This window comes from Trypanosoma equiperdum, assembly GCF_001457755.1.
Source record: "Trypanosoma equiperdum strain OVI genome assembly, contig: ctg_1366, whole genome shotgun sequence".
NCBI lineage: Eukaryota > Euglenozoa > Kinetoplastea > Trypanosomatida > Trypanosomatidae > Trypanosoma > Trypanosoma equiperdum.
The window spans coordinates 1-18,810 of NW_027123356.1; the positions used below are offsets into that span (position 1 = coordinate 1).

Sequence of the window (18,810 nt, forward strand, 5' to 3'; positions counted from 1 at the left end):
TTGTTTTGCGAAGTGTACGCCATTAATTTTTTTGTTGTCAATTATGCTCATGTATTTTTTGCTCTTGTTTTTTTATGATTTTTAGTCGGTGTTGTATATATTTACATTTAGATTCCACTTCCGTATAATTTGTTAGAATTTTTTTATTTTTAATATATTATATTCTTATTTTTTTGTGTTCGGTGGTGGATGGTTGCTTTTTCTTCTTAGTATATTATTAATTTGTTTTTATGGTGACGGAGGGGTTTTTCATTTTTTTGTTTAATCCTATTTTGTTGGCTGTTGCAGTTTTTGTGGGTGGCGGTTTCCTGTTTTGTTTATTGTTGTGGGTTACGTGTTTTTTTTTTTGACATTCTTGGAGCTTTGTTGATTTATTAAAATGTGTTTAGAATTTGTAATTTTAATAATATAAATAATTGCTGTGTCTTCGTTTCTGTTTTACTACATATATTTGCTAGATCTTTTGCTGTGCTTTCCTTTTTGTTGAATTTTGTAGGTTGGATCTGATGTGTATATATGTTTTTTTTACCCTTAGCTGATCTTCCGAAAAATGTTGGTGCCCATATTGTTATTACAAAAATATGTCATCTCTGTCCTTTAGTTGTTTTGTCTTTAATTGTTTCTGCATGTGTGAATCATGTCTCTGGAGCTCTGCAGTGTCGTAATGTTGATGTAGCATATGTTTGTTTGTTTTTCCAACTTTTTGGTGTAGGGGGAAGCACTGAAGAATGTGATGTACCGTTTAGTAACTGTGGTTTCTGGGCATCAAGCTTGTCTTGGGGACTCTTTGTTTTTTTTTTCATAAACTAGTGCGCAGAAATGAAAGGGTGTGCAGATTTTAAGAGATATGGCGGTGTTGCGTTTCTGGTATGTAGACAATGAAAAGTAAAGAAATATTTAAGTGCGGGTCGTATCGTTTGCTGCCGTGCTTGTTACCGTGTTCTCGAGATAAGTGGCGCGTGCCGTCGCTATTTCCCCTCCTCTGACGGACGAATGTTCATCATTTCCGTGTGATATCAATCTGCATGCTCTCTGTGTTTGGTTGACTTTGTGACGTTGCGCGATGCATGGGGCGCCGCCCTCCGGACTCAGGGATACTATAACAACAGTGTGTTAGGCAGAGCAATTGCACTTTTTTTTTATTTTGTTTGCCTACTCTTCGCTGAGTCTCGTTTTGTTGCCAATATTTTTCAGTGTTGATTGGCCTCCACAGGAACCCCACCATGGGGGAACACGGAACTGCTACCTGAACGGGGTGGGGGCGGAAAGGAGCTTATTACTTTCTACTGCAGGCTCCTTTATTCTGGCTGTGGCACTAAACACAGGACAACATGAATGTGTTTGTCGCATTGACTGTGCGCGACCGCTAAGACTTCTTACACCTTTACAGTGTCCTCTGATGTTAAATGATTGTCCTCACCCAGCTTAATGCGTTACGGAGAAACGACCTAATTTGCTTTCGAAGTTGCACAACAGGCACCTGTTCTGCATGCAAGTAGGGGTGTCGCACATGCATCTTGTGCGGATACCCTTGTAGGACAAACCAAGTTTCTGCATCACTCAGTCTTTGGATATTGACGCCGCCGAACTGCCATTGTTCACTACGGTGGGGGCATACAGCAACGCCGTAACCCCTCCGGTGGTGGCGAGGGATATCTTTATTATCTACTGGGCGTGAAAGCACGCTTTTTTGATTATATGTGCTTTGCTACCACTGATACCGTGCGTGGTAATATCGGAAAAAAAAACACCACAGATCCTATTTCACGTGGATCGCGGTAGAATACTTTAGTCCTCCCCCAGCTGAAAAGACTTGCGTTGGCAAAGTACATTCACGAAGACTAAGGTGGACTTCGCATTACGCGGGGGTTGTGTCTGGGCGGTGAACGAGTAGAAGGCAAAGTGATACCTGGTTTTCCGGAACACTCGAATAGCATGGCACCTTAAGGAGTTAAGGGTGTCAGTGGCGATAGAGGGCTGTACGTATGTGGTGCATTGGCCAGGACAAACGGGAGAGTTTAGAAGAGCGTCGGTTAGACTAACACCAGAAAAGTGCCCATAAATACACGCTTGTGTGAACATATTTGGCATAACCCGTGACAGCCATGACACTGTCACCATGTATGCTGCACTGGAGGGAACGCGCGGTAGCAGTGGGTGTGTACACAATCTCACTGAGTCATGAACCCAGAGCTTAGTAAATGCGGCATATGCACCAACGCTGCGGAGCACCCCAGTGGTGGTACATGGCAGGTACCACCGGGTGCAAAAGCAGCAAAGAAAAGGCAACTGCAGGGATTAGCAGGAGGGAATTCGCAAAGGTTCTAGGGACTCCGGAGACGGCGCTGCCTGGGGTAGGGAATTATATGCACATCTTGCTTGCCATGGAGGAATTAAAGTTAGTGTTAAGTGGATTATCCGTGAGAACGGTGTCCACAGGGAAAATGCGTGCGTGGGATTATAGAAGCTCGCTGGGGACAAAAAAACCTACCGAAACTGTATAGCCACTGTGTGGAACACAGTGTAGCACCGAAGAAGCGGAGGGAAGGGCATTATAATACCACTTCCCGAATGCAAGCAAATCCGCAGCAGATGTGATATTGCTCCGGCTAGCAACCCTTGAGAGCACCGCCCGCAAACTAATGGGATGGAATATTGCTCTCAGGTTGAAAGATTACCCGAACCATTTACCTCAGCCGCAACAATCAGGGCCCTAACCCAAGAGATCGACGGTAGGCGTTGCGGCAAAGCTGCTTAGGCCACTAAGCTGGGGCGAAGAAAAGAAAGAAAGACGGTGGTGGGAACCGTATGGTTTATACAAGAACATTCGGCTCCGTGAATCATATGTGCACCGTTGTGGCATTAAATCACTACAAAGTAGATCCCCGCCCGACGAGATGAACGGGACAGCTTCCGTGCTATGGAAGATATCAAGTGAGGATGATCAGGATATGGTTAGTAAACTATATTCGTCACCTGCGGAGTGGAGCGCAAAGCAGCCGAGGGAACGGTATTTTTCATTATCGCAGAAAAATTGCTGAAAAAAACGTAAAACATCCAAGGATAGGCACTGCTTATTTCCAAACAACACCATCATCGTTTGCATTCAAGCCAGGGAACCGACATCTGCTTACTAACCTTGCAATAACTGGAAGGGAGTCCTTCAAGTGATGAAAAATGTTACTTTGCTTCTTTCCTGTTGAAGGGCTCGCTTAGGAGTTACCTGATGCTCGTATGGCTTGGTGTCTGATTGACTGTGTTTTGTTCGCCGTTTGCCATTCACACCTCTAGTCGTGACACGTGCCGCTTTGTTCGGTGTATCTTTCATGATTTTGCCACACCATGTGATTATTGAAGACTTTGATAATATATTTGTTTGGTGTTCGGTACCTCTGTCATCTGTGTTGCATTTGCTAACTTTACCAATATGTGCATACGTGGATACGTGCGCTTTAATTTATTCCGTGAAGTGCACCGGTTGGGTTATGGATTCCCTCTTTAACTTCCATAAGGCGGATTTCCACTCTCTTTACCACAGCACCTTTCTATTATGTATGAGACGATTTAATGCTTCCTTAATGAGTGTGAACAATGGGATCTTCTACAAGGAACAAGATAAGATGCTGTTGCGGTTGTGAAAATGTGTATCAGAGATCCGGTAGCGCTACTGGTGTGTGGCTAAGTGTACTCTCTCCATATTCCCGTGTCTAGTAATATGCTAATTATTTTATGGACACTACAACTGTCACAGCCATCTCCCAATTTGTGCCTTCTTCCTCCTTACTAGTTGCAGATTTTTCAAGTGTTTGCGATACCTAGACAAAGCATCCTGTATTAGGCTATTTTTGTAAATCATTTTTTTTCTTTTTGCTGAGGCTCGTATTGAAAGAACAACGAAAGGTAAAACAGCGGGGAGAATATAAATATTTTTGGACAACGTAATATAGCGTTCTGTGTATATATTCAGAATAGCTATTACGTACTGCAGTGAAGACCTCTACTGCAGTCTGATATTCTTAAAGTGATACTTCGGTAAGGAATCCCAATAAACCATGGACCGGAGACTCATCGAAATGCAAGCCGTCATTACGCGGCGCGAAGCGGAGTTCCGGAAGCAAAACATGGACTTAATGACCGAGCTGATGGGTGACATGAGGAGTCAGGACAATCTGTTCGATAAGAATATGAAGGACCTGCAGTTCAGATTGAAGGGCCTGGAGAAGCAGAAGGCCGATATAATTAAAGCCGAGGATGAAGTTAAGGATAAACTGTCGAAGCTGAGTGCCGCACGCACCAAGCTTGCGGAACAGATGGCTGAAATGAAAGAGAAGATGGACGGCATTCGGAGGCAAAGGCCGAGCGGCTCGTTAACTGCGAGGGGGAAGAAACCCTCTAAGGAGCCATCTGTGGATATGTAAAGTTGAGTGGAACAAGAATCGGAAAGAAGGAGATATGGGGTTTGGTTAAAGGAGATGATGTGTTGTTAAGGGAATGGCAATTGCTCTTTAATAAAGCCGCTTCTGTTCTCCTGACTATAGCAGTGCTACCGAATGATGTATGAAAGAAGAACGCACATACAAAGTAAAGAATAATTTCCTTGAGTTTTTTCTGTTGGTTTGGGGGGTTGCTGTCACATCCGCCGCACTCTGCATTAACGTAGGAAGGCTTAGCAGCGTGGCTGTATGATAGTCCCGCCTCTCATCCCTTTCTTTGTTTGTTAAATGAATTGATGGGGATCTTAGGGTGCAAAGCGTCTTAATTGGGCAGTTGTTGTGCGCGTTATGTGTCGTTAATACTTCCAACCACCGCCCCCCTCCTTGGTAACTCGACGCTTGTGGCTGCGTTGTTGACTTTCTCTTTACTGTTGGTTCGGTGCTTTTCCAGAAACCGATTGCTATCTTTATATCCCTCATGATTGTTAATGAATTTAGTTACTTCTAGTGGTAAGGATAATATTGTATTAGGGACTGTTTCAGAATCAGCAGGGCCTGCGTATCCTTAGATGCTTAATTCCTTTATAGTGCTGGATGAATATACCTGCCGTTAGCTGGTACACGGTTTGAAGCAGCGTGAGTGTACTACTGGTGGTGGCATGAAAGTCAACATATACGTGTGTCACACTGAGTAACTCCTGGGTTGGAAGGTGACTCGGCGCCTGTTTGGTGCTGCTGTGTCACCGGAGAGTTGATATGGTGGATGAGCGTTGTTTTGCGAAGTGTACGCCATTAATTTTTTCTGCAGATTTGTTGTGGTACCCACTGATAGTTTCTGTGACTTGGCCATATTGGGTTCCTCTGTGTCACTTACTCGTCCCACTGAATTGTTTGGTTGTTTTTATCCTGGCTCACCCACCTTCGGAGCGTCAATCTTCTTAACAGTTTGGATGCCGCTAGGGTTCACTATTGTATTTGATTTGATTCCTTATCGATCACATGCATGCCGCCGTGTATTTGCTTCCGAGTTGGATGGTAGTAGCATCCTTTAATGGCACCGATCGTTTTCCTGCGTGACCCTGCCGAACCTCCCACTCCTACATTAGTAATTTTTGTTGGGTCGTTAATTTTACAGATCACAGGAGGAATCATATTGGCATTGGTTTTCGACCATGTATTATGCAAACGGCAAACTAAGGATTGAAACCAACTGCTCCTCTTGTGCTCGTCTCGCTAACACAAATGAATGCTCCACGAACAATTGTGGATAGTGATGTGTGCTGTTTTGGGGTGGGCTTTGTGCTGCCTCCTTCTTTGTGTGTTGAGATACTGAGCTGTAACGAGTCCTGTATGCCTTACTAGTGTGGTGATCTCCATTTGATTTGAAAAGCCATTTATGAGTACTCCAGGTAACTCTGAGATTAGCACTTCAACTGCGTTAGGAGTGGTTTGAGTAATGTTTGAGTGCTGAAAGCAGTATTTTAAGTGTGGTGTGGGCGATGCTTAAATGACGTTATTGACTGATGCAATGTGTCTGTATGTGTGTGTGTGCTCCTTGGGTTAGGGTTTTTAAATTTTAGGCAGCAGAAGCCTGGAATAATTTCGCCTCGGTATAGTGTATCGCCGTTCTGAGATAGGCTGCCTGAGGGTAGCAGTGAAGGTTGCACACCTTCAGTTTTGTTCTATTAAGTGGCTCCCGAAACCCAACGCATCGGGGAATGCGAGCGGCTCTTGGGAACCTTGAAGCGGAGCGAATAACGAGTTAGGTGTTGGTGCGGGGCGCCTGCAGGCACTTCTAAGAGACCTCATGGGGTTACTAAGATGGCTCCCGGTGGTAATGGGGAACGGCTTGTCTACCGAATGCTGCGCAACGGAACGGAAAGTGGATGGGGCGATCGCGGTTGTTAGCGAAGATGAAAGAACCAAGGGGAAGCCGTAGCCCAACATGGAATGTGGAAGGCTCGGAGGAGCCAGACACGCACCCAAAATCACATTAAAGATGCAGTTTAGAGACCACCGCATGGTGCGGGGAGGCGCTTGAAGGTCGCAGAAGGAAACGTAAGCAGAAACCCGCTGACTTCCGCACTGCGGTAATACATGTGGAAGACTGATTGAGCTAAAAAGACGACTGAGAAAGCCACGTGGCTATGTGAAGGAAGGTGCCCGCAACCGACTGAGAGCAGGAGGGAATCGTCGAAGGTCGCACATGCGGCGTTGCAACCTAAACTTTCGCTTCCTCGTAACTGGGCGTATCCTGTTATCTTTCAAAAGCACTTAACAGGGCAGTAGGGCTTCGGCTTCACACCGGTGCGCATCACTCGGGCCGGGAACGGCAACAGAGGTGAGAAGGAGGGTTTTGGGAATGGTTGCGGCGGAGAGGAGAGGGTGCGTTGATCCACTTTTTTTTCTTTCGGCGGTATATCCCTTAACCCGTTGAGTGCCCTCTCGTCGTACCATCCTCCCGCTCCCCACCGCATGTCCTTTATTTGCGCCTGCCATCCGCAGGTTTGAGCGCACTTGTTTCCGCAATCTCCGAGGCGGGTGGACAATTCCCAACAGGCATCGCCGCCTTCATCCGAGGAAGACACCACCGGTGGCCTTCCGTTCAGCACCGTTCCTGTTTTCCAATATCCTTCTTCCAGTCTTCTGGGTTTATCTAACCTATTCTGCCTTCTTCGTGTTGTGGCTAGTGAACTTGGCTGTCACGCAAGTATGTGCGGCTGTATTGGTGGTGCCTAAATTCGGCATCTCCACGTGTAACGATACCCTCCAGGGGTTTGAGATGGTGCGGGGAAACGCCCCATGATTCTTCAGTGCCCACTTGCATTCAACCAATCGCCCAGTTGTTTTCCACATTGCTCATGCGGATGATATGCGGCTATCCTTTTCTGTCACGCTGACCTGCGCTCCGACTTCGCCATCCCGTGACCGCCTCCCCCTTCCTTTCCGAGTGACCTGCGGTAACCGGTGTGAGGGCCCGTGGTCGACGGTGGCACTCGTCTACGGCTGGCATGTTCTAGGGGTTCAACGTATGTTCCACAGATGAGGAGTGCCGTGAGTCGCAAGGCAAACGGGGCATCGATCAGCACTGCAAAGCCGCTTGCCATTTTGTCAAAGCTGTTACCGGTTGTGGACCTGGCAGCTTGGGTTGGCGACATCGTGAATGTTCACCCGGATGGGGTGAAACGAGTACCAATAAACAGGCTCCGGGGTGCTCAGTTTTTTGTTTTGCGCGAGGCATGTGGGTGTGTGGAGTGCGGAACGGAGTTTGTGGGGTTTTGCTAAGCGCAGCACCTCATGAACCTCGCCCTTCGCTACCTTTTCCGAGTCGCGGTGCGTTGGCTTTGACTTGTGTCTCGCAACCCCGCCGCTCCCGCAGGCTGCTGACCTTCCCTCTGAGAAATTTAGCGCCGGCATGGAACATTGGCCCTTTTTCACATCCTGGGGGGGGGCGGGTCCGTGGGAGGAATCACATTCACGCGGTTTACTTCCTTTCCATTCTCTCCTGTGCTATTGAACTAATTTGGAACTTCCCCTCCGAATGCGTGCCCTCCCGGCGTCGCAAGAAACTCAATTACCCTTGCTTCATTTGGCCGCTATCGTGTCTTGTCAAATTCATCAAGTGGGGAGGAGGTCGAACGCAGGAGATGCACCCCCATAGAGATACAACGCCTTTGCAACGCTTTTCACCATGGGCGCCGCATCAACACGATTCAAGTAACAACGCGCCCACGTATGTTATTCAAAATCAAAAGGCTTTTTTTGCCTCTTCTTCGGGTACGTGTAAGTATTTTTTTGTTTTCAATTTTCCAATGCAGAAAGGGATTCACACAAATCAAAGCGTACGCACAAAAGGATTTCGATAATAGGGCAAGGAAGGGTGCAATACTGCGTCCTTGCCCTCACTCTTGCCGCTGCGCAACGCAGCGCAGGGGTGGGTCCTGCAAAGTTGGTTATATGCGGCGGCAGCGCAATTACAGAGACGGGACGAGTGCGCTACGATAAGGGTCAGAAACGACTAGTCACCTTCAGTTCCACTCATATTTGCACTTTATGCAGAATACAAACAGAAGCACACAGCGGCTTCGTTTGGTTATGCATGCCCGAGCTCTTTCCACTTATTGCAAACTTTCCGACAGGGAAATGCACCCCTTCCTTCCCCCCTCCCCCGTTTCCGCGACAACGTGAAGGTGTGTGTGTGTGTGTGGAAATGCTTTTGAGCAGTGCTTACAAGCGCTTCGCCAATTAATAAGCGGGGGGGCCCCGCCTCTTCGCTCGTCCTTCCCCTTCGTTCAGGAAGCATCGGCTTTGTGGTGGTCGTGGGGGGATGAGCTTTGGGTTGAAAAGGCCGCACCGATTGCGCCGCGCCACCTGTACAGCTGATAATCCCGTTTTACGCAACACGGTCGACTGAAAGCTCCTATCAGATTCCGATTCTCTGCGCATCAGGCCAAGCACCACAAATAGAAAGAGCACCACCATGTTGGGCAACACCATGGCCCACGTGCTCCCAATCGATGAAAGAATAATCCGTATTGTTGATGTCCGTTGGGTACAGTTACCCCCACCAGGGCCGTAGTCTGCATGGCATTCCGAGCAATTCGCTCCAACCCAATAGCCGTTGATAGGGTCTGAGAAGCAAACGCAACTGTTCGATAGCGTGTGAGGGTTCACACAGTACCCGTGACCACTACAAGTCACTTTTGGATTGCAGTGGAGTTCCGGCTCTACAATTGTTGTCAAACAGCCATATACACTTTTATTGATATGGAGTATCGTCCCTTCCGAGATGGCGCAGGTAAAAATGTATCCGTCCCCATCCTCGGTGCATAATACACTCCCCGCGCATCGGGTAATCTGTTCGCCCGCCTGTTGGCAGGTCTGGGGACACTGCGCAGTGTCTGCTGAACACAGGCTTTCTTCACTCACATTATTCGTCATATCGAAGGAGCCACTCCACCAGCAGGACTCTTCATTTCTTGTTACGGTAATGTCCACGGCATCATTGCAAACGCATGTGAACGATGAAGCGTTACATTCACCAACACTGACCCTGCCGCCGCGGTTAAAACGGATTTCGCACCAGCGACCCGCGGTATCGCAACTCTCCGGACAGCTTGCATTTGCGTGGCCATTCACACACGCAATCATACCCACCAAGACACAAAAGAGCCCTAATAGGAACACTTTGCGTTGCAGCCATATCATCATCTCAGACCTTCTACTATTTATTTTTTTTTAAATAGAAACCACACAAGGGTTCAACTGAGGATGCAGTCTGGTTTTATTGGTAGGTGTGTGACAAACGGACGAAGGAATCAGAATCACCAGGTTGGGTGGTTACAGAGAAAACGCGGCCATCCCATGCCGAAACTTCAGGACAAGGGATCCCTGGTTACCTGTTATGCGATAATGCCACATGAGTGTTCTTTCATGAATTTGTGCACCTCGTCACCCGATACGTCATATGTGTGTGCGCGGTGGCGGTGGCGGTGAAAAGGCTAAGGGAAATAAAATCAACTACGTTACCAGAAAAAAAATAATAATAATAACACGGTTCACGTACATGATTCTCGCAGTGCACCGATGTAAGTTAAATGCGTTTAACTGTTATATCTCCCCATCCTCCCATTTCCCCTACGCTGAGGGTTCGGAGGACGGGGGCAAGGGGAACGAAATGATGAAGCTAACCCGCCATACTTTTACTTCACTTTCTTCCCTCTTTTCGAAGGTGTTCCCCTTGGTTCCAACTTTGAGAACAATAATGGAGAAATCCCCATTATCACCAACGGGGGTTACATTCAAATCCATCGCAGACGCCGCCTGACGCATAAATGTTTCGGTGGATGTGAGATGAGGCATGTCACCTTACACAAGTACCAACCCTCGAGATCCGAGAACGGCACACACTCGGATTGTTGTTGTAAGAAGCAGCAGCGACCCCAGTTGGTGACTTACCGCTACGGGGAGATCCACATAAGAAGCAATAGTCCAAACCCCCAGTGACACCTGCGCGATTAGCATGGCATTAACGGCTGCCACACTCTTCCAGACGCTGAGCGGAATGGCAACACGGTAGCGAAAACATGTGGCATTCATCGCCATGATGGCGGTGGTGCTGACAGCCGCCATCAAACGGTGCCACGTCTGCGCCGCCGCGGGGTTCTCCAGTGCGTTACGCCACCACGGCTCCACAACCATAAGGTGGTCCCGCGGTGGAATGAAGCCGCCACCCATCCACGGGAGCTCATCGTTGTACATGAGACCCCCGCCGAGGCCTGCCACAAAAGCCCCTGAAATTACTGTGCAAAGCACCGCCGCAAAGCAACAGCGAGCGCAAGCCTGAATGCGCGTCCTTCCGGGAAAGTGTGCCATCCGCGGCATTTTTAGCCCAAACCCAACACGCATCAAAGAGGCGTAAATGGTGAAGGCCAATACTAAGTGGGCGGCTAGTCGGTAGGTGGAAACTCTAGCTTTCCGCCTCTCATCAAGTAACTGAGGGTCGAGGCCACTTCGCACCATGTACCATCCCATAGCTCCCTGCGCCCCTCCAAGTGCAAGTATACCACTCAGCGTGGCCAAAAGCGCAGGCTGCGCTCTGAATCTGCCCCTGCAAACAAAGTACAAGAGGGGCACACCATAGACAATTCCCACGCTGCGCGCTAACACCCGGTGGGCCCACTCCCAAAAGAATATGAACTTAAACTCCTCAAGCGTCATGGTGTTTCTTTGTTTGAACTCAGGGAAGTTCTGGTATTTCGCGAACTCTTCCTCCCATTCATCTTGTGTGGTGGGTGGCCTTACGCCAGTCACCGGCTTCCAGTCGACTATGCTCAGACCACTCTCAGTGAGTCGTGTGACACCACCAACTACAACAACGCATCCCACCACCGCAGCTGAGCCGTACAACCACTGCGCCACAGCTTTGTTTGTTGACGGAACGCGCCACGAGGTGGATCCCATCGATTCCAACCGCCGCGTAGACCACAGCGCCGGTCCCCTCGACCACCCGAATGCCACTTCCCGCGCACGATAACGAAGGCGAATCATTGAAATCGATCTGTGATCACAGTCACTCGCCCCAACCCTTCGACAGAAGTAGTAACTGAGTTTTCTTAGCTTTGTTTTTTTTTTGCTCTGCAATTCCTCAACCAGTCGGTCGGTGCCTAAGTAAGAGCAATGTGAAAACATCAGCAGTTAAGACCCTCAGACACATCGCACTGTAGTGTATGACATTGCTTTATTAACAAAGGGGAAAGTACCCCGCTGAATGCACGGAGTGTGGTTGTTTCACGGAGCCCTGAAGAGCGCGAGCAAAAATAAAAAAGAGCGCACTCACGCACACACAATAACGTGTCACTCACCCATTTTAGCGTTTCTTTACTCTCCGGTTCCTAGCCCAACTCCCTCCGTACTCGAGCCGCGGAATGAAATAACCAACAAAAAAAAAGGCAGACGGCAAACGCCCTTTGCACCACTGAAACTCCCCAAACCTCGCACTCCTTCCCTCCCCAGCGCCCACCACTGCCGGAGCACCTCTGCCCACTGCCGTAAAAACTCCTAAAAGAAAAAAAAAAGAAACCATTGCTTATAGGAAATACTCCGGTGGCGTTTGCTTCGTCAGGTGGCCACGGGTTTCAGCGGAAGCAGCGCCAAATGTGATGAAGCTTCGGTCCGTCAGTGACTGCTCACCTATGCGCATGATGGATCCGACGTTGCCACAACGGTAGCAGTAGTTGGGTGCTGACCACACAGTGCAGCAGTTATCGTCGAACATCGATTTGTATCCCTCAAAAACGAGTTGATGTGCACGAGCTATAAGGCTCAGGCCGTTCTTGTGATTGAATGTTTTAGCCACATCACCACCAAAGATGAAACCAGCGCCGCGTGGACTAACACCCCAACCCTCCATCTCGTCTGGGTCAGACCAAAGGAGGTCACTCATTGGACCGTCATGTGGCACTTCCTGCTTGCGGTCTAGTGCCCGTATTTCGTCTAATGTGGCGATATGTGGGCTGAGACCGCCATGCACACAAAAAACACTGCCCTCCACAACCGCCGAAAGTGGCATGTAGTCAAACAGGTCCGTGCACAGGCGCCAAACAGTCGCACTACCAAACTTGCGATAACATTCATCGTAGAATCCGTACACCTGCGTGATCTGCCGAGACTCGTGATTTCCACGTAAGAGTGTGATGCGGTCAGGATATCTGACCTTCAAGAGAAGAAGCAATATAAGCGTCTCAACACTATGGTAACCGCGGTCCACGTAGTCGCCCATGAAGACATAACTTGTGTCCGGCACACGCCCGCCGTGACGAAATAATTCCAACAAATCAAAGAACTGACCGTGAATGTCCCCGCAAAGGGTAACCGGTGCAAACACCACGTCAACATTACCTTCCTCCAGGAAGATGTCTTTGCACCAGTCACACAATTGCACCACCTGCCTCTCTGTAATTAGGCGGCCGGCATACAAAGTTTCTATCATGGTGTTTAAGTCGCTCATCTGTTGGTCGCGTGACCACTTTAAACCGCTCCCCTCTTAAAGGAAAAGAAAGTTAAGCAAGTGCACACCACCCCCGCGCGGGCGACGAAACGGATAAGGTAAGAAAGTGCGGGATAGTGACACTTTTTTTTTCTTTAAAAAAAAAAACAAGTTTGTTTATGAGGTTGTTTAAAATAACCCTTGTCTATCTTTTACCTTTGCTCCTTTGCCCCCTCCTTCAGGTCCTGGGTGAGCAACTCCACAAGCGCTGGGGGTTAGTGTGTGAAGCTGAGAGTGGGAGTGCGAAAATACCGAAGAAAAAGAGAAGTGGCAGTTTTAGAGAGCGGGTTACACTAACGCTTTGAAAAATTATCGAGTAGCGCGTTGAACAGTTGAACCACATGAGGAAATGTACGCCGGCTTAGTTTGTGACAAATCATCGACTAATACTAATTCCCCATCCCACCTTTATTTATCTCTACGTTCCTTTCGGGAACTCCCTCCCGTTCCATTTCCACCACTTCCCTTAACCGCCAGTGTGACCCTAACCGGCAATAAGGCGTCGAAAAATAGTGGACAAAGGGGGGGAAAAAAAAGAGTCAGTCAAAGCAGACGCAACCAAAGCATGTAGTGAAGAGGGTTTAGTGCAAAAAGAAATAATAACAATAAGAGGAACAACATGTTGCGATATTACTTTTCTTTTTCTTTTTTTTTTTGCACGTACGTCAGGTGGTATGGGGTTCTAAAACACATATTACTTCTCGGATTGAAAACGAATAGCTGTTCCATTCACACAATGTCGTTCGTTAGGTGGTGGATTATTGAAGCCCTCTCCACGAAACACGTGGCCCAAGTGCCCTCCACACGCATTGCATAAAATTTCCGTTCGGACCCCATCACTGTCGGGCTCCTCACGGACAGCCAACGGCACGCAGTCAAAGAACGCTGGCCAGCCGCACTCACAGGGAAACTTCATGGATGATTTATAAAGCAGTGTTCCGCAGCCGGCGCAGTGATATGTCCCAGTTTCAAAATGGGTATTGTAAGCCCCGAATGGCGGATCCGTGGCCTTCTGACGGAGCACGCGGTACTCTTGTGTGGTTAACTTCTCCCTCCATGCGGCATCTCCAATATCTTTTGATCCATCTGCCTGCTTCTTACTTGCGCAGTGTGTCATTGATGACTGCCGTACAGTATAGAAGAGAAGGCAGGAAAAATAAGAGGGCGTTTCAGCCGCTGTACTGATACAAAGTGCTCGCCGCCACGATGTGGAGGTAGAAAACGGGGACAGGTTCCTGCTGCGCATGTGCAACTTTTAATGGTATGGTTTTACTTAAGCCCTCTCTCCTCAGTTCCACACCACTTTACACCACCGGATTTTTTTTTTCGCGAAAATCCACACATATCAGTCTCCCAGTTGAGCGAAAGAAAGGGCACCAAAAAAAAAAAAGCAGTTGATGAGGAAGGGTAAAAAAGAAAAAAAAACAGAAGCTGTGGGAGGCACACAACAAAGCGGCCGAAAGTTCAATGTATTACTAACGTACAAATTACGGGATATAAATATGTGCTCTTTTTGGTCTAATGGTAGTACGTGGGGAAACATCCCCTTCCCCCATCATATGCACCAATGTATGGACATGCTGCAAAATCGCTAAGGAACGCGCTGAGCATGCTTACAATGGAGATACAGAAAGTCACGAACAAACACAGGTGCCAACGCCGTCACTAAATACTTCCGTAGCTGCTTTGTGCGACATGCCTCTATCTGTGACGCAGAAGGGAAAAGTATATGATTGTTTGAAACTCTATGTGGTCACTGTGCTTCTAACCTGCGAGTTACTCTATTTTGCTGCTTCACAACTGCAGCAGCCCCACTGAGTTTCTCGGGAGGCTCACAGTGTGACCTTGGCGATACTGCAAGATGACCTTGCGCACAACTGCCGTTGTAAATCTAAACACGAACGCTACCGTTTCTCAGGGCGTTGTTTCTGTTTGATAGTCTTCTTGAATTTCATCTCCTTTTTCTTCGGTAGTGGGAGGGGATTACGCCTTTTGGCGTGCAGATGCCCCTTCGCTACACTCTCGGTTTCATTGTGCATATTTATATTACTCCAATCATCCTCTTCGCTTTCCCATTCCTTTGCTTCCTCGGCATCCCACGATTCGTGTTTGGGAGATGTCACAGACTGGTTGTCGTGATCGTAGCTATCGTCGGTCGCCCTGGCATTTCCCCTTCGGGAAAGCAATGACTGAACTATTTTACCCTTTTTAACCTTCTGTCGTGAACCCATCTCCATCTCCTCTTCAAACAAACCGTCCTCGCTGGCATTCTCGTCGTTGTAGCTGTCATTATCACGGTAGTCCCTTCCTTTCTTGTGGACGCTGACGGCACCCCTGGATGTGGTCTGCGCTCTAACAGACTCACCACTTTTGTACCTCAGCAACTTCTTATGCTGCGCCTCGGACTCCAATGCAGTTTCGTCCCCCAAAGCATCATCGTCGTTGTAAAGTTCCTCATATTCACTATCATCACCACCGTAAATCTCATCGTCGGCGTGTGCTTCATCCCCATTCTCCTCATAATACTCGTCCTCCACCACAACTACGCGCTGCCCCTTCGGAACAGCGATACCACCATTCTTATCCACAAGCTTCACAGATTTTTTACTCACCGGTATAATCTTTGGCCTTTGAAACGGCAACTCCTGAGGTTTGTTTTTCACACCTAACTTCTTCATCGCATCCTTCTGCATCGGTGGCCTCACCTCCGGTGACTTGTGTGCCGGAGCCTGAGGTGCCGACCGATTTGAGTTCCCTTCATGTCTCATATTTTGCTGCAAATGTTGCAGTCTCCGATCCCGTGCGGTGGACCTCCACCAAGCGCTCCGATCTATCAGAGTGGCAGCCTCTTCCGGCATTGCCCTTTCCTCTTCTTCCGGGTTGGTAACACTCCCTTCCGCCTCCATTTCCTCTGCCTCACCAAGAATTGCATCACGCTCACGCTGACGCTCCCGCCTCGCAGCATCACCATCGATGGCATCTGCAGCGCCGTGGAATTCTTCTGACTGGTGCTCTCCATCGTCTAACCCTCCGCATCGCGACCCGGAGGTTTGTAGAGTTCCAACTTTCCTGTGTTCCTCCACTCCAGTTTCCAGCCCTTCCCCACCACTTAGATTTTCATAGTCATCAGCGTATGTGAAATTGTCCTCACTTGCGTTATCCTCCCGTCCTGTGGTTAATGCCGCTCTTCTTACCTCGCCCATGGCACCAGCCGAGTCCTCCGCTGGAAGCTCAGATACGAGGAGCTTCGTAAAGTCCCCACGGGAACCTCTCTTTGCCAGCACAAAGGCTTCGCCAACGCTGATTCCATCTTCCTGCGCAGACGGAAGGGCGCGCAGCATGTCGTACATTGTGAGTGCTGCCATCGTTGCTCCAGCTAGTGCCTCCATTTCTACCCCGGAACGTGTCTCATCATCTGTTGCCACCGTACAAAAGCAGTAAATAACGCTGCACTCAGGACGGTTGCGGCTCGAATGAGGGGAAGGTGTTGCTCTTTTCCTCAAAACAACACGATGAGGAAGGGAGGAAATGCGTGTAAGGCCGCCAAGTACGCGCCGCCTAAAGGTAAAGGAGCACTTGTGTATGCGCGCTGGGTGGCAGAAGGGGATCAATTGACTGGTTTGTTTAACCGCATTAGTGCCGGCAATGACAGCGGTGGCAAAGAGAGGTCCTTTCTTTGGCGTGTAAAATTCTTCCATTTGTGACGGTGGCTCCCCGCCCTGCTCGACACCGCTCCCATCACCGCAGAGGTCGACACCAGCCTCACTTGGAGATCTCACGGAAGGTGAGAGCGTCTGTTTCATCGTCTCCAGCACGGCGTTCGCGCAGGGAGGGACAATAACAGTTGAAACAGCTGTGGCGAGAGAGTAGTGTGGTTTTCTAGTCACCGTCATCGCGGTGGATGTAGCTGCAACCTCAACTGACGGGACGACGGCGGGCGCATGCTCCACGGCAGCCGCCACGGGAAAGCTGTCCACATCGTCGATCAGTTTGCTCCCCCTACCTTTATTATCGCTCCTACGGCTAACCCTCGCAGTGGATACCTTGATCGTGCTCTTTTTCGCAGGCGACTGACGGCTGACGACCTTCGGTGTCACTTTTCGGGTCAACGACGGTGAGCGCCCCTTTGGAACTAACTTCGACTTCCCTCGCTGGGGGGTCGCGGGTCGCCCCCGCTTTGGCGGAGGTGGCACCTTCTTCTTCGCTAGCAGCGTCAGCACGAGCCGCAACATATGCAGAAGACGCGTGTATGTGTTTGGACCTACCCTTGCCGTATGATGCCTTTTTGCTCGGCTGATATTTACTTTATTAGTCAATACTGACCGCAAGTGCAGTGCCCGCGGTCTGCTGCGCCGTCTCACACTTTAGGTGACAGTGGTGTCGTAAACAGTAACCATAGACAAGTAAAATAAAATAAAATAATGTACGAGCAGTCACCGACGTAAGGCAACAAGGAAATATACACTTATTTTCGGGGGGAGCAGTACACAGCAAAATGTTCAAAATTTCTTCGACCACAAAGTGGCAAAGCTAGAAACTTTAACAATGAACCGCTATCTACCAAATCAATCCGCTTGCGATGCAGAAGAAGAGGGAAACTTCCTCGTTCTTCTAGCCTGCATTCACGATCTGCTACCCACTCTCTATGATCAAGCCCCTTTAACTTTAGGCTTTGAAGATAGCGGGATCTATCTGAAGAGTTCCCCAACCAGTGAATGAATAAAAAGGGGGTACAAAAATGATCTTAAGGAGAAAGTGTGGGTCTGTACTCACAAGCGTGAGGAAAGTTAACAACAACCGATCAGAAGCCTTCACTTCGTGCCGCGCTTTCGAAAAGATTCTCAACACTCAACGAGCACCTGTATGCATGCTGCAGAAGATTCCCCTTGTACTTTGCACGCTCACCTCTCACGGGATCAGAGGTCAGGGGATATAACCTGTTACAAGATAAGTGGAATTACTGGTGGTGATGGCAGCACCTCGCTACTGCTGCTCTGGTCAGTTTGCAGGGATGCCGCATTTTTTAGGTCCTGCAATACGGCAGCAGCTGTCCCCGATACGGTACGCAAGGCATTATTCCATGTCGGTGACGGAGGTCGCGGCGCCGGAGCTGTGGGAGCTTCGATAGCCTCGCAACTTTCGTCAAAGTACCTTTCAATGCTGCTGTCATCGCTACTGCAGGTGTTGCTGTCGCCACGAATGCTGCAGAGGTTTGTTTCCTGACTTGGCAGAGGTAAGGAGCAGCACGTCGTTGTGGATTTTGTCTCCTCCACGCTCCTCTCACGTGAAGGCCCGGCGGCGACAGGCTCCACCCGGCTCCGTTTGTGAATACACCACTTGCCTTCGTCGGCCAACCTGACTCCATGGCGTTTGTCACTGCCCTCAAACTTCTGGTGGTGGATCTTTGAAGGCGTTAACTTGGCACCCTTAAAGTCGTCCACATTCGTCACGTTGCGACCGAATTCCCTTTTGGTCCCACTATCCATCGACAGCTTCTGAAGTTGGCCACTCTAATTCTACGTTATGCGAAATACCCTCAGTGCAGCGCCTGACGTGTATGTCCACGTATGTTTATCACGATGATTGAGTGCGCTCCAGTGAGTACTGGGGGGAAACGCACATGTGGAGGGAAGACGAGGAAAATTTGAGGAGGCGAGATATATTTTTATTGGCACAATGGTAGAAAGAAACAAGGGAATTACCCCATACGTCCTTCGAGCACGAATGCGTACGCACAAACACACTCACAAACGGATGATGCAGGACGATTCTGACAAATTCTTAGCACACACACCAAACTGCCGCACATCATAATCCTGCTGCCTGTTT

At 48.9% G+C, this 18,810-nt stretch overlaps 7 protein-coding genes and 1 pseudogene across 8 annotated transcripts; 1 reads left to right on the plus strand and 7 right to left on the minus strand.

Annotated features, from left to right (window-relative positions):
- Nucleotides 1-1,788: 1,788 nt before the first annotated feature.
- On the minus strand, nt 1,789-2,121 carry TEOVI_000512300 (uncharacterized protein; the record flags this gene model as incomplete). The annotated part of the gene is made up of 1 exon (XM_067221217.1): nt 1,789-2,121. One exon carries the CDS (start codon nt 2,119-2,121, stop codon nt 1,789-1,791), a length of 333 nt encoding a protein of 110 aa, XP_067077318.1.
- A 1,931-nt stretch (nt 2,122-4,052) lies between these two features.
- On the plus strand, nt 4,053-4,418 carry TEOVI_000512400 (corset-associated protein 15; the record flags this gene model as incomplete). Its single annotated transcript, XM_067221218.1, has 1 exon — nt 4,053-4,418. One exon carries the CDS (start codon nt 4,053-4,055, stop codon nt 4,416-4,418), a length of 366 nt encoding a protein of 121 aa, XP_067077319.1.
- A 4,260-nt stretch (nt 4,419-8,678) lies between these two features.
- Nucleotides 8,679-9,644, minus strand: TEOVI_000512500 (uncharacterized protein; the record flags this gene model as incomplete). Its single annotated transcript, XM_067221219.1, has 1 exon — nt 8,679-9,644. The coding sequence occupies one exon, from the start codon at nt 9,642-9,644 to the stop codon at nt 8,679-8,681; it is 966 nt and encodes a 321-aa protein (XP_067077320.1).
- Nucleotides 9,645-10,301: 657 nt separating this feature from the next.
- On the minus strand, nt 10,302-11,483 carry TEOVI_000512600 (cytochrome oxidase assembly protein, putative; the record flags this gene model as incomplete). The annotated part of the gene is made up of 1 exon (XM_067221220.1): nt 10,302-11,483. One exon carries the CDS (start codon nt 11,481-11,483, stop codon nt 10,302-10,304), a length of 1,182 nt encoding a protein of 393 aa, XP_067077321.1.
- Nucleotides 11,484-12,117: 634 nt separating this feature from the next.
- TEOVI_000512700:pseudogene lies at nt 12,118-12,897 on the minus strand (annotated as a pseudogene). The gene has a single exon. A coding segment is annotated over exon 1 (780 nt).
- Nucleotides 12,898-13,675: 778 nt separating this feature from the next.
- Nucleotides 13,676-14,227, minus strand: TEOVI_000512800 (SelR domain containing protein, putative; the record flags this gene model as incomplete). Its single annotated transcript, XM_067221221.1, has 1 exon — nt 13,676-14,227. One exon carries the CDS (start codon nt 14,225-14,227, stop codon nt 13,676-13,678), a length of 552 nt encoding a protein of 183 aa, XP_067077322.1.
- A 658-nt stretch (nt 14,228-14,885) lies between these two features.
- Nucleotides 14,886-17,213, minus strand: TEOVI_000512900 (molybdenum cofactor biosynthesis protein, putative; the record flags this gene model as incomplete). The annotated part of the gene is made up of 1 exon (XM_067221222.1): nt 14,886-17,213. The coding sequence occupies one exon, from the start codon at nt 17,211-17,213 to the stop codon at nt 14,886-14,888; it is 2,328 nt and encodes a 775-aa protein (XP_067077323.1).
- A 708-nt stretch (nt 17,214-17,921) lies between these two features.
- TEOVI_000513000 (uncharacterized protein) lies at nt 17,922-18,467 on the minus strand (the record flags this gene model as incomplete). The annotated part of the gene is made up of 1 exon (XM_067221223.1): nt 17,922-18,467. The coding sequence occupies one exon, from the start codon at nt 18,465-18,467 to the stop codon at nt 17,922-17,924; it is 546 nt and encodes a 181-aa protein (XP_067077324.1).
- Between the last annotated feature and the right edge of the window lie 343 nt (nt 18,468-18,810).